Source organism: Dunckerocampus dactyliophorus, chromosome 17, assembly GCF_027744805.1.
Source record: "Dunckerocampus dactyliophorus isolate RoL2022-P2 chromosome 17, RoL_Ddac_1.1, whole genome shotgun sequence".
NCBI classification, from domain to species: domain Eukaryota; kingdom Metazoa; phylum Chordata; class Actinopteri; order Syngnathiformes; family Syngnathidae; genus Dunckerocampus; species Dunckerocampus dactyliophorus.
In genome coordinates, this window is record NC_072835.1 from 20,613,443 (window position 1) to 20,632,411 (window position 18,969).

The 18,969-nt window shown below is 39.7% G+C and overlaps 1 protein-coding gene across 3 annotated transcripts in view; it reads left to right on the forward strand.

Annotated features, from left to right (window-relative positions):
- The window catches only part of plppr1 (phospholipid phosphatase related 1), a 50,847-nt gene that overhangs the window by 22,133 nt on the left and 9,745 nt on the right, over positions 1-18,969 (forward strand). For all 3 annotated transcript variants that reach the window (XM_054756304.1, XM_054756302.1, XM_054756303.1), the window contains 4 exons: positions 3,983-4,171; positions 13,683-13,815; positions 18,024-18,274; positions 18,509-18,685. In XM_054756304.1, the coding sequence (XP_054612279.1) occupies positions 3,992-4,171; positions 13,683-13,815; positions 18,024-18,274; positions 18,509-18,685 (741 nt within the window). In that variant the 5' untranslated portion in view covers positions 3,983-3,991. The remainder of the gene's footprint in view (positions 1-3,982; positions 4,172-13,682; positions 13,816-18,023; positions 18,275-18,508; positions 18,686-18,969) is intronic.

The following is an 18,969-nucleotide window of genomic DNA, read 5'->3' on the forward strand; positions in this document are numbered from 1 at the left end:
TTCACACACCATGACAAACACCAATGTATTACACAGCAGTTTGACTAACTGGCCATAAGAAGTTCATATGCTTCCATTGCAAATGTAGTATTTGGGCAATAAGCACACCATTTAGTGTAGCCCAACATCTGACACTGGAATGTAATGATGCTCAGCAAATGTGATCTGCCCCAATAAACATTTTTAATTTGAACGTGTGCACATGATGTATGCGTAAGAAAACAGATTTGGGGTGTTTTGTAAGGTAGAAGAAGTTGAAATATTGCATATGTTCCGTCTTCCTGTCGAAGCGGAACTGATAGTAGAGAAGGGATGTGGCGACACCCGGTGTTACAAAGCGGTATTGCAAGTGTCTGACTGGAACATGCAAAACACATCACGTGTATGTGGCTATGATTTTAAAACCCTTATTGCACACTAGAATAATAGAGAGAAATATAAATATATAGACTGACAGATACCTATATATGTGTTATTAATGCTAAATTATTGAGTACTGAGAGATCAATAAGCAATCATTCAACCTAATTTCTCCTTCAAGGAGGTCAGAGGTCACAGTGTGGGTAGATATTCAATAATAATTACTGCACCAGAAGCACCCCAGTACGAGGCTCTGGCTGTATTAATAACCGCTATATAATCATTAGGGTTTTCATAAATAGCGCATCATTGGCGGTAACATATTCATTCATTTCATTAATTACATTGAATTTTGTAGCGTAATTACCATGTGATGCCACCCTTCTCTGTTATGACGGCAGACGGAAGAACAGTAATCCCTGCACAGAGTCTGACGCTGTTTTTTCTGACCTGAACACATCAACAGCAGTAGCATTCCAACACATGTATGTATCTCCAACTCACCAATCACCATCATTGATGTTGTTCCTGTCTTACGTTTTACACCATACACAATAAAGAAGGTCAATTATATGGCTATATCGGCCTGGGGAACACAAGCCGGTCCGTGGGTCCAAAAAGGTCAGGGGCAAACTGCATTAGACGACAGCGAGCTGCATTCAGGGGCACACCGAACATCACAAGGTCTTTATTATGCGTGTTTTGTTTGTGTGGTCTAAATCAACAGAAAGAAAAACAGTGGATATTCTTATCACTTACTTTGCAACTCTGACTGCAGAAGTGCTGCATTTAGGTATGCTCAGAAATATACCACAATATACATCTCAAAACAGTGAATTCAACTTAAAAAATGACATGGTGTCTTGAACGCAACCCCTCATGGCTCAAAAGAGCATGGTTGATTCAGATGTTCACACGTGTGTGCTATCCTTTAGCATTATGTAACACGTGAGGTGTTAATACATACAAATGCATCAAATTGTGTCCCGTCATTGATCTTGTGGTTCATAAAATACACTAAAAAGGGCATATTGCAAACATAGTTGCAAATGGTCATTAATCATGATTAATGCATTTGAAAACTGTGATTAATTTGCTAAAATCTTTTTAATAATTTGACAGCCCGAATAATAATTTACAGTCATCATCACTATACGCGTACTATTCTGTACAGTTGTCCCTTGTTTATTGCGGTTAATTGGTTCCAGACCCGACAGCGATAAGTGAATTTCCGCGAGGTAGGATTCAGTGTTAATAAACGTGATATTTTTGCAGTTATGGCATAGAAAACCTGTTTAAAATATTCTAAATATGTTTTTTGACATTATTAGGACCCTCAAGACATGAAAAAACACTCCTATACTCACGTTTACATTTCTATTACCCAATATAGTAGATATAATCAGAGAAAATAAGACATATTACACATAAATAAAATAACATGGACTCACACGTTAGCAGTTCCTTGTTGGGTTTTCTGTACAGCATAGGTTCTTTAAATGGCTTTACACTCGTATTACCCAATATAACAGACAGAATACGAGTAAATAAGCCATGTAAGACGTAAATAAAACTCCTGCTCTAGCAGTGTCACATTAAATGTGTTCCCTAGAGAACCTTAATGAGGAGTCTAGTGCCTGTCTCAACAAACACTGACACCTAGTGGCCAACGTAGAATACAACACTTCCACTGCCCTGTAGTTGTATTTTAGTTCATTGAGTTAGAACATTTATCAATTTTTATACTTGAAAATGCTTAATTTCAGCCAAGAATAAGTCCAATTTACTTAAATTTGCATTTCTTTCTAGGCCGTATTCAACCACAAAACAGTGATCATTTATTTAATTATTATTTAATTTGTGAAAAAGCACGCGATATAGCGAGGGAGTGATAATCAAAACGCGATGTTGTGAGGGACGCCTGTGTGCCACAAACGTCAGCCAAAAGCTCAACAAAACCAACTTAAGGACAATTCAAACCACACACACTTAAATGGGCAAATGTCAAAAAGAAGCTAACACTCAAAGACCAACGTCTGCCATTAAGAAGTCCATAAAATCATACAATTTCCACATGAAACTTTGCTTATTTTGAAGCCAAAACAGTGCAAAAGTGAACATTGGTGATGAATCTTGTCTTACCTTTCCTGCTTTCTTTCCATAACTTTGTTTCATGTGAATGCAGTTTCATTGTTCCCAGTGTTCAGTGTTCCCTCGCTACATCGCGGTTCACCTTTTGCAGATTCGCTCTTTTGCTGATTTTTTTTAAGTGCAATGTTGCAGTATTTTTTTTTTTTTTTTTTTACAGTGTATGAACACACACAGCGTTCTGCGTCCTTGTGGTGTATTAGAGTGATCTATCGTGCTCTGTTGCATGTGTCTGTTATTGTCTTTCCTACTGCTACCAGCAGAGGGTATTGTGCCATGTGAGAGTTGAAGACGTGTCCGGTCGCCACAACAGTCCTGATTGGTTAAAGGAGAACCCGCCCATTGTTTTCTTCATTCTGATTGGCCGTAGACCATTGTCACTCAGTCTCCGCCGTGCAGGGCTGCCGGTTTTTCTGCTGTATGACTGCGAGCTGCTAGCGATCATACATGCTGAATGAAGGCAGAAGTTACGCGGCTGTAGGGCGCCTGGGGTACTGTAAATGAATCTTCCGTTCATGGAGGACGACGGGGGGGAATATGTTTTAACAAGGATACAAAAACGCTCCAGCCTAACGGCGCCAGGACAGGCCACGATCAGAGGACTGAATACGCGTGAGGCACTTCATTAAAATTCAAACGAAATCTGAACTTTGAGAGTGTTTAAGCAGGAGAGAAATGCGCTAAAATGTGAATGCCTGTCCAGGAAAAGTGTATAAAGTGTATGGTGAGGGGTTTCACAGCCTTAAAACGTATATAATCATTGTACAAAAATAGTGTTGGTACTTCGCGGATTTCACTTACCTATCCTGGCTTTAAACGAGGGAACACCGTATGTTTACGTCCCAGCCTTTTGGTACATTTGGCTGTCTTACAGTGTGACTAAGACATGCTTCTCCACCACATATACAGAATTCATATTGTACTAGCCCCCTTTTTCTAACCAAATCCTTTGATTTCAAACATGAAATCATCTCATCAGCCTCCTTTGATATAAAAGCGTAGCAGATTACCACTGCTATTTCAGCGCATTAGCGGCTGAATTATACAAAATGCAACAAAAAAAAAAGATATTCTCCGCTTAAAAACCGTTCTGCATTCTCGCCTTGATTTGTCATCATGCACTCAAGATACCATACTTTAAAAAAAGAAGCCGGGTTGCCTGCAGCTGATTCTGGAAAGGGAAAAGGAACAGAGACAAAAGCTTGACGTTGGAGGGATGAAAAGGATGAGGGGGTGCAGGAGGAGGAGGAGAGGTGGTGGTAAGTGATGCTGCTGGTGAGTTAGCTTGAGAAAGAGAGAGAGAGAGATGATTTCTGAGGATTTATTGGCTTGTTGTGTGTTAAAATCTGCTAGAGGAGCGCAGTTGAGGAGAGGAAAGACCGGGAAAGATCCAGTTTTGGGAGTGAACTTTTTTTTTTAAACGGTGAATGATGAAAGACTCCTAACTTGCACCTCCAACATGTTCTTCTTCCAGCTCGTCATCATGTCCGGCACGGTGCTGCTGGCCTACTACATGGAGTGCACGGACCTTTTCAGCGTGCACATGCAGGGGTTCTTCTGTAATGATGCTGAGCTGATGAAGCCGTACCCTGGGACGGACGAATCCAGCTTCGTACCCCCCCTCATCTTGTACTGCGTGGTGGCTGCTGCTCCGACTGCTATTGTAAGTCACATCTCTGCATTTAAGTCATTTGCACTCTTTTCCATGCGTTTAGTCTGTGCATGTTACTGCTTGTATTGAATGTATTGATACTGGAAATTAGGTGGAAATAATCATCTCTGAGCAGAAACAAAATCAGTGGCAGGAACAGTATAAACCAGGGGTGTCCAAACTTTTTCTAGCGAGATGTTGGGTGTCACTTTGATACTTTAATATATTTTTTTAATTTTGTAAAAAAATATATATATTTAAAGCCAAAGCTTTGCGTTATTATTAATTATTAGTGTCGACATTTCATTTATTAAAAACGTTACATTGTGCGTTTTTTGCTGTATTTTTACCTTTTAACAACATTTAACAATCTTTAGGGTTCTTGCTCTTAAAATAAGAAGCAATAAAGTGGCTCTGTTGAACATAAAAATCGTAGAAATAAATAATAAATATATGAATAAATATAAATTTGAATAAATCAATAAAATCAATAAATCAATAAAAATAAATGCCGCTCATTAAATTGCAAAAAAGTCTGAATAAATGCCTTACCCCTGATAAATGCTGAATAGCCTCTGCAGTTTTGTTATTATATTTTATTTAATTATCATTATTTAATAGGCAAACATTACAAAAATAGATATTATTTGCTATTATTATAAAATAAAAAAATCTGAATAAATGCCTTACCCCTAATAAATGCAGAATAGTCTCTGCATTTTTAAAATTTTATTTAATCATCATTATTTAATTGGCAAAAAATATCTAAAAAAATAGACATTATTATTATGCTATTATTATAAAATTACAAAAAAGTCAGAATAAATGCCTTACCCCTAATGAATGCCAAATAGTCTCTGCAGTTTTGTTATTAACAAACACCTCCAACAGAAATATGGTATATTAATTTGTCCAGCAACCTCAGCCGCTCTGACACATAACGCCATACCCAAACACCCTCGCCATAAATAGTATTTTTTTTTTGCAAGAGGAAAGTTTCCTTCCTTCCTGAAGAGACATGCTCTATTTTCCCATATGACACGATGACACGCAATATTATGACTTTATTCTCTTGAATTTTCTCGTAAACTTACTACTTTTTTTCTTGTAAATTTACGACTTAATTCTGGAAATCTCAGATTTTTTTTTTTTAATTGAAGTTTGTGCACACTTGGAGGTAAAAAGGACTCAAACCAATTAGGATTTGACCAACTGTACCTGTTGATTTGTCCTAATCAAATATCATGACGTTACAACTACCACATCACTACTGTCAGGAGAACCAGAGTATTGAGGGGAGGGAGAGACCTGCTGCAGCCCAGCAAAGTGTACTATATTCGGACACATGCTCCGAGCAGCCGGTGTGCCGCTACGGAGGTCAGGAGAACCAGAGCATAGAGCGTGAGGAGCCACCTGGAGTGGCCCAGCAAGGTGCACTGTGTTCAGGGACACGCTCCGAGCAGCCGGTGTGACGCCACGGAGGTCTCTAGCAAACCTTTTGCCCTTTTTGTGTGCTCGTGGGTTTTTTTCCCCTCATTGTGGAGCATGTGGTAGAATTAGAACGTGAACTGTTTTCGTCGGAAAGTGAATTCTCTGGGGAGGTTATGACAGGCCGTTAACATCACAGGCAGGAGATAAACGGCGTGCTTGATTTGCTCACCTGCACAGTACGGGTAATCTCGCCTCATTGGAGCGCTTTTTAAAAATGATCAGTTATTGGAGCTATTTTTAATGTTATCATATTTATCGGCATGATGTCATAATTCCCCTCATATCGTGCACCCTTAGAATTTGTATCAACACAAAAACATCACAGCCCGAGTTTGCAGCTGTGGAATGGTAGATTACGCCTTTCCCAGCTTTGTTGTCGTTAAAATGTTTGACCGTCTTATGCCTCTTTAAGGTGTTATTTTGTACAGACGGGTTGTAATAGTTTAAAATTGGTATCGTTTCTTTTCATGTGCAGTTAAACTATTATTACTTTAAGCCCCAATCTGGCACCTTTAGAAATAATGGTTGTGCATTTAGTGCTGTGTACAGTATAATGCCGTGGCCACTTGAACTCAGCAGCGCCACAGCAACAGTTTAAACTATTCATTTATTGCGCGGATAATCGCAAGCACGTTGTTTGATGAGGGCTGCGATACGACCCAACTTAATGCTATTTTCCAAACAGTTCCGCGGGCCACATGCGACTTAAGTACTGTTTTTAATGGAGGTGTCATCTTGGTTCAATGATTCCTATCAAAACAACATGCTATTTAGACACACTAATTAATGAAGAGAGCGGTGAGAGCGACATGCCTGGAGGCTCGTCTTTTTTCATATAAAATGTATTTAATATTGAACATAGGGGTTGCAGTGTTACGCAAGATCAATCAGAAACAGTCTGAAGGTGCACTACGAATACTGCAAATGTACCAATTGGGGAATTCTAGTGCACTTAGATCAGTGATTGTCAAGTGGTGGGTCAGGACCCAAAAGTGGAATGTGGATCTATTCTGCACGGGTCGCAAACAGCTAGTCAAATGAAATACTTCATAAAAACTGTTACGTTTTGGCTTTGTGGCGTTAAAAATAAAACCAAAAATAAACCAAACTGTCACACGGAATAAGTCATCACAGAGCGTGACACAACCGATGTCTGACTCGTTTGTTTTGTTCTTTTTAAATTTTGAAGTAAAATTGAGCAATATTTTCGTCATCTTCCTCTTTAGTATATAATCATTGCGCACTTTGAAGTGACATATCTGCAAGTTTGATGTTTATATTATAATATTTTTTTTATACATAATAATTTTCATTTATTCATTATTTGTACGCATGCAGTTATCATGTTCCTCCTCATTTCCTCAGCAAAATGCCTTCATAAATTCCTCTAAAATGCACTTTGGACATATAGGCCTGTCACGTTAATCGATAAATCGATTAATCAAACGATTAAAAAAAACAAACTGGATAATTTTGCAGCCTGGATAAATTGTGCGTGTGTTTGTTTTCATCTCTCCTCTCTATTTACCGCACAGGATGGATGACACGTTGGCAGTTGAATATTCGGCTCTAATAGTTTCAGCGATAGTTTCCCCCCACTGTGCCTGGACTGCTGTCTAATGGTGCGGGGAACTCGCACGGGAAGTGTTGCTCTAATCGCTGGTTGGTTATACTTGGGGCTGCCTATATCCCCCATGCGGCACAACACGGGGGTCGGCCTCTCGGAGACGGTAGGACAAAGACTTTTGGAAGCCAAAAGAAACACACACTGAGCTAGCATGCTAACTAGCTAGAGTGGGGGTGGGGGTGCTAACCTAGCAGGCAAGAGAGTGGAAAACGTGTCCTCTCTCGCTTTTCTTTGATTTCTTTTTCTTTGATCTCACACCAGTCCAATTTAGTCGCGTTTCAGGAGTGGCAAAAAAGCACCAGAGCTCCCCCACCTGCACAAATTACTGTTAATTTCACGTTGGCAGTTGAATGTTCGGCTCCGTAGCAACGGCGGTAGTTCCCCTGGACTGCTCTCTCATGGTGCGGGGTGCTCGCACGGGAAGTGTTTCTATAATCGCTGGTTGTTTATACGAGGGACCGTCAATAAATAACTATTGTGTTGAAGAGTTTGCTAAAAAACAAACAAACAATATATCGTAAATCAAACCATCCACTGATATATAACCATTTTCAAATGATTAGTCCTACCCTAAAAGTATTTTGCATGCCCCTTTCCCTCCCAAAAAAGCTTTAATTGGATTTTATTGTATTGTATATGAGTACTCTTGAGAAATTAATTATTGTTTTTGGTACAATGTACTCACATTGTTATCCCATATCATTAATGAAAAAATGGTCTCAAAAAATAATAATATTGTTTTCAATATTGTCAATAATATCGTTTATCGACAATAATGTGTAGGACAATTATGGCCAGCAAAATGTGTTGTGACAGGCCTACGGACATATAATTGCGGGTATTAAAATTGAAAAAAACCCCAACAAATACATTTGCATCTTTGGCTTCAATAAAAGTGGGCCTCATCTTGATGACTATAGGAAAACATGGGTCCCGAGTTGAGCCCTGCTTTAAGCTGATAGCATTACACTTATCGCAATTAAAACAAATAACACTAAAGAAGTAGCATCCGTGTCCTACTTTTAAGTGCAAGTTAGCGTCTTGTAACTCAAGACCAACGGATGACGACACGGTGAGAAAGGCTGGCAAACTATTGTTGTTGTGAATATTCCCATTAGCTCTCACATGGCCATGGCAGGAAACATCTTTCATCTTTACTGCCATTTTGTCTCGCTCTGCTGCAGCTACAGATGGTTACGCAGCATTAAACTGACTTTTAAAGCCACATTAAAATGCCGCTTTTAATACATAGGTAGCACCGCGTGCGTGTTTATCAAATGAGGTGAGATGGAAATTCTATTTTTAGCCCAGCCCATGAGAGATGACGACAAAGCTCAGTCCGAGGAGTTTCATCTTTGCATATTAAACTCCACATTCCAGCTTTTTCATTTGTAAGTTAAAAGCACCCAGAATGGCGGCAGTATGAATTTAATCATACCACATGACCACAACCAATCGGACGCTTCAAAATGTGTTCAACAGAAGTGGCAAGATTTGTCCACCAGGTGTCAGTGTTGTTGCATGATGGCTTTGGGTTCTTTTGGGCGCTTTATGTTATATACTACATTTCCTTCTGACTGGTCTGTTTTCTAGCAACATGGATTGTATTTGTGTACAGAAAACCCCAAAGAAACACAGGAACACACAACCTAATAGCTTAATAGTTCACAGTAGCTTGAGAATAGCTTTCCTTATGATGAGGTTCCCAGTATGGACTTTGGGGTTATATTAAGGGAATACAGTTTTCATAAAATGCCTTTATGGTGAAAAAAAGATTTTTTGTACGAAGAAACATTTTTTATTTTCATTGTTTTTTACATTTTTATTTAAGTAATTTTTACCATTTTTTTTTACATTTTTATTGGTCATTTTTATTTTTAGATTTATTTATCCTTTCATATATATACAGTATATATATATATATATATATATATATATATATATATATATATATATATATATATATATATATTTTATACTTTTATTTAAGTCAAAACATTTGTTGTCATTTTTGGAAAAGTTATTACACATAATTAACTGTCCAAAGTGTTTATTAAGGCATTTTGTTGAAGAAATGAGGACATAACTGTGTGCATATAAATAACACCAAAATTAAAATTTAATATATATATATCCCAAGGAGGAAGATTATGAAAATATTGCTCAGTTTTACTTCAAAATAAGTCAGACGCCAGTTGTATATGACATATTTTAATGTCATTTTTGACATGCTGTCTGTGACCCCCCCTTAATGGATCCACGGCCCACCAGTTGAGAACCACTGCCTTAAAATGTTCTTTATCACGTTCAGTTTTCTTATTGTAATTTGTTGATGAACGCATGAATCACATTCCACTGCTTGTAATTTGTCACCGTGGCTAACTGTCGTGCAGGAATCATCAGTCCGCTGCGTTACAAGCCTACACAGGCATTCAGAGGACGGCTCTGATTGGTCAGGAGCTGTGCCTGACGGTGTTATTTCCAAGTGATTAGTGGCGAGCGCACGTGTGCAGCCTTCCACGCTGATATGGTGTCTAGTCAACACACTCGGCAATGTTATATTTACCTCCTCTCTCTCAGGGTTTTCATTTTACGTGTGTACCTCGTTCAGCTGCTTGTCCCTGATCACGCTTCGCCCCGGTGAGGAGTGCCGTGTCAGCAGTTGAGCTGAAAGCTCATCACTTCCTGTTTCACCCCCGCCCTTTTTACACGTGTGTATTTCCCCAACTTCCTAATTGTGCCCGGTGAGAGTGCCTTGTCAGGTGTTACAGTTGACTCGGCACTTTGCTCCTCTCCTCATGCGTCATAAAACCAACTGGAATTAACGACGGCAGGCCCGGGATGTTAGCCAATTAACAAACAGCCTGTAATTTATGCGGGATGCTCTCAGCAGGATCTTGTTTGAGGGGAAGAAGCTCCGCGTTCACACAACAAATCACACAAAGAAAGAAAGCGCTGTATTTTGCGACAACATAGCAACCCAACCTTACTTTCCAAGTACAGGCGGCCCTACACAAATTATTAATATTGTACAAAAACAAAAAAGAAAAGGAATTATGTGCACCCGGCGGAACAATACGTGGGCGGAATAACCTGGACGCCGAGGCATCGCTTTTGTTCTTTTTAGTTTACTTTTTGACTTTAAACTCCATGATGTCTCCCAAGCATGAGGCAGACTCAAAGGAAAGGAAAGTGAAAGTGAAAATTGAAGTGAAATTAGTCATCATCAAATGCTCAGAAATGACGGAAATGCCAACACTGACGGCAAAGTGAAGGATAAAGTTGGCATTCTTCGATATCAACAGCAGCGTAGTGGTATTCCTCCCGATAAGCCAGTCTCTCCGTCCCTTGCAACGTCCCTTCTAATTTGCAAGACCAGCTCTGTGCGCCCTGTGCTGATGAGGTGTTCAAGCGCACTACCTATTTTGTGAGCGTTAGACGAATAGGCTTTCAGTCTGAGCTTTTTTAAAGAAAAAAAAAAAGTTATTCATAGGAAATTGGAATTGTAAAGTGAATTGGATTTGCATTATTTCTTATCAGACTTTTTGGGATGGATTGATGACGAAAACAGAGGTTCCACTGTAGTCTACGTATGTTAAAACTACTATTCATACACAGTCCTGCTAAATATTCCTTTTCAATATAACAAACAGGTTGTTGGTAGGCTTTCACGTCATATAAATGTCATTGGGATGCTACCACGATGTAATGGCAATTGCTTCTCTTTAGCCTTTCTTCCTGGTTCTTTGGACCGTGTTGCTATCAGGGAAGTAGTCACAATTACACAATTCAAAAGGTTTTCAACTTGAATTGAAAAATAAAAGCAATATATTTCGATATAGTCACAGCGCTGGACTCGATAATGAACCAAGAGTGAGTGAGTGAAAACAATGCATCTATTATGCGTCTGCCTCTTCCAGTATTTTTCCGTCTGTTGCGCAACTCTGATTGTGCTATGTGAGTGTGTGCCAAGAAGGCCTTCTCTGAGAAGCTGTTAGACTGAAAATGCACTGAGCAAATGGACTGAATCTAAAGGTGTAACAACATTATCTAACAATGGTTACATTTGAGAAAAGTTTGGACACTGATGTTTGTGTGTAAAATGACAAAATAAGCCACATTGCGTAACATAATTCTGTTCACAGCTATTCCTTTCTTCCTTCAGGGGAGACAAATATTAGTTTCACAGTTTGAGCTTGATCTTGTTAGATGGCAAGATTGAGCAAAATGCTTCAGCGTAAATACGAAGGAAAATATCATCTGATTGGTTTCAGCAGATGCGATAGTAAATTGATGTTGTTGTTTCCTCAGATGATATTATTTTCAATTACACATCACTTCTATTTTGGGATTGCAGGTCCCTGCTACATTTGTATAATTCTTTTAATAATACCCAATCAGATAATAAACAGAATCCTAACAAACGTCTGCAACTGTGTCGCTGTGCTGCTCATAAAGGATCGACTTTGTCGTCTCGTTGCGATGGAAAGCATTGCAACGTTTATGAATGATGGTTTTCCTGCAGTCAAGATGTTGTGCTTGGCGTGTGAATAAGGGGATATGCATAAAAAGGCTAAGCCTGAATATGGTGGGCAGTTGCAATCTGTCATTTTAATGTCACAGGTGATGCATTTTATGGACTTTCAAGGGTACCGCGGTCCCGCGCTTCCATTAATTACCGTGGTGGCGATGTCGGCCTTATTAAGATACATTGCCCGGCTCTTTTTGTTTCCTGTCAGGCAAAGTGTGAGGAAGATTTAGGCTCCCTGTGAAGGATTCACATATTCTTTTTGTACGCTACAAACTCATTTTGATGGGACACAGTTTGAGTTTCTATCTTAATAAAAATCATTAGCCTCTATTCTCTACTGGGTGAATTCCTTTTCGGTGTGTCCATGTCTTTCATGGTGTATTTCATAATTTTCAGAGATTTGGTGTATGATAAGACGCCAGGAATCAGCCAGTCAAAAAACGCCTTTGATAAATGCAGATTAATCCTCCTTCATGCTGATGAATGTAGACGCGACTCAAACCTCTTTGAAGCCTTCAAACAGTTGCACCGCATTGTGGGGTTTTCATCTCGCTTCTTGTACCTTTTATTTTTTTTTTAAAGACTAAGCTAGATGAAGCAATTTCCGTAGAAGTTGCATGTGAATGCTGAAATATCCTAGAATATCCTCGACTGAGGATCGAGCCAGCTACCATCAGGTTGGTAGACGCCCACTCTACAACCTGAGCCATGTCCCCGTGCGCGGACTGCTACATGTAATGTCTAATGTCTAATGAATATCCACCAATAGGGGGGCGGTACTGAAATTGCCCATTAATTTTTTATGGGAGAAATGTCACTGAAAATATTGAATACTTACTATTTAATTTGTTCATTCCTTTTTAACGGACTAAAAACGGCGGAATTTGAGATGTTGGAAAGTAAAAATGCAGACTGAATGTTGAAATGCATAAGTCTTTTGAATTAGATTTTACAGTGGGATCGAGGACTGAACCAGCAGCCATCGGGTTGGGGAAACAATTGCCCGTTCATCAGTGGGAAAACTGTCAGTAAATGTGGGACATTTAGCTAGCCAACATGTCCTGAAAGAGAGGAACATTTTGACCTTGGATTGGTTTGAATCGGTTGAGAAATGTGGGTGGAGTTAGCGGACACAAAATGAGCCGGAATAATAATAATAAGAAGTAGTTAAGGAATAAATACATGAAAAATGGTGTAGAATTTTATACGTGTGCATCCAAACAACCCCAATATGGACCAAACAAAAAACTGACTGCCTGCATACACTGGAAATCGTGTGTCATTGGTCGACATGTAAACAAAGAAAAGCAGAAACATTTTCTACACTATAGGCCTTTTTAAGCCCCACGGTCATTGTTTTTTTTGAGTGGAAAAAGGGCCGCCCTGCCTGGAACTGGGCTGAAAACAAACAAAGCACGTGTTTAAGTATCAAAACAAAATCAGCGTGGTCTTACAGCCTTGCATAGAGTAGACAATCCTAGGTATCGTCAGAAACATCGCCTATAGTTAAGTAAACAAAAATCCAGCGACCACAATTTGAGGTAGGTTCTTGGTAATCACGCTAACAAACAAACACGCTCCTTGGGAACAACGGTGAAGGACATGGTGAGGGTCAGAGCCGCATGTCTTCTAAACAAACCCTGCAAACACACACACACACACAAAATTGCAGCCGGCCTCGCTACAGGAATTTCATTTAGCGTGTCCAGCAGCAGTTTTTCCATCAGAGGTAATGAAATGTCACCACTATAATGGAGCTGACGAAAGGCTGCGTTAAGAAACGGTGCTTGCGCGCCAGAGCCCAAGACACACGAGCGCAGCGTTATCTCTTCTACATTCTAACAACGTCATCTTTTCTTTGTGTGTGCTTCTAGATTTTCGTTGGGGAGGTGTCCATGTATGCCATGAAATCTACGAGGGAATCTCTCCTCGCCCAGGAGAAGACCATCGTAACTGGCGACTGCTGTTACCTCAACCCACTCATTCGCCGCATCATACGCTTCATAGGTAACAAAGCTGTTTTGGTGCCGGCACTTCACGTTTAAAGGGACCCTAGCCTACATTTCCAACTTTGCAGACTTATGTTGCACATGTTTAACATGTTGTACTGTAATCCCTCGTTTATCTCGGTTAATTGCTTCCAGACCCGACTGTGTTGAGTGAATTTCGGCAAAGCAGGTTTCCTTATTTATAAATGGAATATTTTCATAGTTCAAGCAGAGAAAACCTGTTTCGAAATACGGTTTGTAACATCATGAGAGCCCTCTAGACATGAAATAACACCCCTATAGTCACCTTTATACTCGTAATACCCAATATAGTAGAGATAATAAGAGAAAATAAGACATACAGGATAAAACATACTATAGATTAGTTAGCATTGGGAGAGTTCCTTGTTGTTCTTTTTTTTTGAACTTCTCGTTTCTGTACAGTACTTCCTGTGGTGGCTATTGTCTCATCCATGTAACATTACCGACACCGAGTGACCAGTGTAGAATACTACATATCTTCACGTCTTCGGATGCACCTTCTGAATGCCTTATAGTTGTATTTTACTTCATTTAGCCATTTTTATGCTTCAAAATGGTTAAAAAAAATCAGCTTAAATAAGCAGATCTTTAGCGCAAACTTGGCAGCGCGAAGTGACGAAGGATTACTGTTGTACATGACGTGGAACGTTAGTGTCGTTTTAAGTTATCCCCGCTTTGATTTTTATTCCAATTCTCCAAGGGCCGAATTTAGCGTTTCGACCAAGAGGAGAAGAATGCAGATTTCCCCTGAACACAACTTGAGATTTGTGGAATATTTGATTAAAAGGAAGGTGCTATCCGTAATACCCCACTGGGATCATTTAAGATGCTGGAATCAAAAACTCGCCCTGTTGAAGTCAAAAAGATTGATTCCAAATAATAGAGAAATTCATTCATAGTTAGCAGTTATGCTTTTCTTTTTTTTTGCCCTACTGCAGCTTTTGCGGCACTATTTCCACATTTATCATGAGAGGAAAAAACTATTCATATTTTATGTCCCATCTGGAGATAATTGCCAGAATTCATTTTTGTCAAATGTGATTCATTTTCTAATTTATAGCTTGTTTGTCACACATCTCCAAAACCGCTTGGAATAAAAACCTATATTTAACAGTAGTGGATGGCGACGGTGGTTATTTTTGTTATTTGTTTCAGACTCCAACATGTTTTTTTTCATATGTAACAAATCAATCACATTATTTAAACGTTCGTCAAGCAACATTCCAACTCCATGACCTTTGTGTGACATAATGCATGACAAGATGGCTCATTCCTCTCCCGTGTCAGAGGCGAGTCGATGCACAGCTCTGATGGATGGAATGTTGCAAAGAAACTCACTCAATGCAATGGAGGACTGTTGCGGTCTTTTGCAAGCCTCTCTCTGGAAATGAATGCATTTGGTTCAGTCCAGTTGGCTTCTTCTGGTATGAATCCATATAAACTGATACTAGAATTCAGTAGCATTTTGTAGAAAAAAGCACGGTACTGTTCAGTCATCCCTCATTACTTGCCGTCAATTTTTGCGAAGTAGGATTCCATATTAATAAATGGAATAAATGGAGTAGTTATGGTATAGAACACCTGTTTACGATCTTCTAAATACGGTTTTCGACATCATCAGAGCCCTCTATACATGAAATATCGCCCATATAGACATCTTTACATTTGTATTACCCAATATAGTCGATATAATCAGAGAAAATAAGACATATTAGACATAAATAAAATAACAGACTCACACGTTAGCATTTATTTTCTTGGACAGTGTACTTCCTGCGGTGGCTATTGTCTCATCAATGTATTGTAATGGCGGCTTTAAATGGCTTTACACTCGTGTGTAGTAGACATAATAAGTGTAAATAAGGCATTTAAGATGTAAATGAAAGTCCTGCTCGTGTGTGTCACAGTAAAAATGGGGAACTCAGTGGCGGGCGGACAGATGTGAGGAGCACAGGAAGTGACGTCGGAGGTTGCAGAGCTGAGTTTTAGGTTGTCGTGGGTTGTGGCCCCAACAGTATCCCGTGTTATTATTATATTATATTATTGTGCCTGTTGTGAGATTATTTCAATCTGCAATAATAACAGCTCATGAGGTAGTTAAGTAATACTGGTGTACGGTCTCTTGATGCACCAACTTATTGCCAAAAGTAGCATGTATTTATTATTTTGTGTTGTCATTGCTTGATTACACTTTTTTGCACTGCATTTTTAATCGTTTTTGGAGTTTTTTGCCAGCTATTTGGCACATTTATTCACTGAATGCTAATCAGATTGCCCCTGTGTCTAAAATGATCTGCATAAATTAAGTTGTCTTGCCTTAATCAATTTCCATTCCTACAGTCAGGCAGCTTTGCAACACAAGTAAATTAGAAAGTCAGTCACTCGCTCGTCTGCTTTTCTGAAAGCGCTAACAAGCCACCCACAGCTACCATGAGTGGATTTAAATTGAGCCCTTTATTCTTTTTTTTTTTTTTTTCCCCCCCCCTCGAGTAGAACTCCAGCAGAAAAAGTTTTAATTTGGGGGGGCCACCTGGGCTGATTTCTTTATTTATTTTGCATTTTTAAAAAACAATAGAGCACTTCTGAAATAATTCATTACATTATTCATTTAAGTGTTCCCATGCATACTCTTTCATTCATAAAAACATTGAACGGAACATTTTGAGGCCTTCAGCTGCCAGCAAATCTTCCTCAAACACAATTCCACCTCTGCACCGTCCTCACAAGCCACCCACACCGGATGAGAATACAAAGCAGAGTCATTTCATGGCTAGGCAGGTCAGATAATCAGCGGTCATATTTCACAGTGAAAGGAATGCAGACGCTGGTCAGATTCACTGAGCTGAAGGTGTCAGTGCAAACATGCATATTTAGCACATATTTGTGTGCCAGGCTTGTTGTTGCCGTCCGCTGTTGTCATTTTTTTTTTCATAGTAAGGGCGTTATGATGCCTTCTCAATTGCAGAAGATTACAGGCATCACAAGGAGGATGCCTGGCGTGATACGTATTCGCTCCATGGGAAAGGAAGTAGAACTGGATGAGAAGAAACGCAAACGTACGATAATAATTTTCCTCCGCCAGCCACAATGGCCGTCAAAGAATGCTTTGGTAACATCAGTGGGGAATGTGGAGTGTTACGAAAACGGAATTTTATTCATTTTGAGACATTCCACAAAGCATGCACAGTTCCCCAACAGGAAGTTACCCAACATGCTTTGCGGGTTCTACATTTGTATAAAAAGTATTGATCTGAATGCTTATTAGTGTGTAAGAGTGGATTTCAATCCCCACGTAGTTACCAGTTACATCCTGGTAGTTACAGTGTGGGTTCCACAGAGGCTACTTGTTGTGTTGTTTTCGGTCGGCGAGGTCGGCATTTGGGTTAATAAGCTCCTGTTGGTTTGTGGTGTGTGAGTAAGGGAGTGAATACAAACCTGGTCTAAATTTTAAGAAAGAATTTACATTCCGCACTGTTGGATCTTAACGGGGTTCTCAGTACAGCCTCAAAATGCAAAAATAAGAAAAGATAGATCCTAAACATACTGTATTATCAAATGAACGCCTCTCACACTCTGTTATCCAAAGAATGTTTGTTGTTACTGTCAACTGGGAAATCCAATAGCTTTCTGTAGCTCCACCTTAGCGCCTTCTCGTTTTAGATTTGCAATCATCCCTCAGACAAAAATGACTGTTTTATGCCTTTTTGATGAACGCCAGCAGTCAGTACTAAACTTAGTCGCAAACTTTATAATCAAATTCCACTCGTTTCCCTTGCCTGTTGAAGGCTTTATTGAGAATGTGCCACACTTGTTTGGATTTTATTAGCTGTAAACTAATAAGCATTTATTTATTTTTCCGCAAATGTTGCTTTTGCTCGTTCAGGGTGTAATAACTGCAAATGAAAAGGCTTACATCAGAGGGCTGCAGGCTTGAAGTTACATCGCTGAGCCACAGCCAGTGGCGTAAACTACATTTCTATGAGTGTATATCATCTAGGTTATTACTTTAATTAAGTAAAGGTGTTGAAATAGTGGCTGTTTCTCCAGTGTAAATGATGATTTTGGCGAAGGCACGGCACGCGTACGCCAATTTTACACTAAAAGTCAAGGCTCACATTGGGTATGATTATCTAATGCCGTGCAATGCTTTTATTCACATCGCCTACACTATCTGTGTGTCTGCAGGTGTGTTTGCATTCGGCCTGTTTGCCACAGACATCTTTGTCAACGCAGGCCAGGTGGTCACAGGCGGCCTGTCGCCCTACTTCCTGTCAGTGTGCAAACCCAACTACACCGGCACAGAGTGCCGTTTGAACCATCAGTTTATCGTCAACGGCAACATCTGCACCGGAAACCCCATCATTGTGGAGAACGCCCGCCGATCTTTCCCGTCCAAAGACGCCTCGCTGAGTGTTTATTCTGCTGTTTACCTGACGGTGAGATTGCATTATTGTTTGGTGTGCATGCTTAGGATGCTTACTATTAACATTTCAACCCTAGATTTTTTTACATTTTAATTATTATTCTAATATTACATCCATTATCTTTTTTTTTTTATATAGCGGATCCCCGCACATTCATGGCCATATATACTAAACTCCCCTCCAGTTTCATAAGCTTTCATATTTTCTATTTTTGCACGTCTGATAAACTCTGTGCTCCTTTTCCAGATGTACATTACCAGTACCATCAAGACCAAGTCCAGCCGCCTGGCCAAGCCCGTGTTGTGTCTGGGCACTCTCTGTTCAGCCTTCCTTACAGGACTCAACCGGGTCTCAGAGTACCGGAACCACTGTTCAGACGTCGTGGCTGGATTCATACTGGGATCGGCGGTCGCACTCTTTCTGGTGAGGACAACAGAAGAAGTTAGAGACATTATACGTTCTTCGGAAATCATTTGTATTCCCTCTTTGGCCATTGAACCAAATGAACCAACCAATTTCTGTCTTTGTTTCCGTTTTGTATTTAATGCACGTCAAATTGTCACAGCCCAAGTCACTTGTTTTAGGTTAAGGTGGAATATCTGCTGACGAAGAAGGAAGTTGAAATCAAAAACAATTTAATCTGCAGTCTAAGGGGCTTCATGCCACTACAGGAAGGAGACAGGGAGGAGGGAAGAGTGACAGTCTAG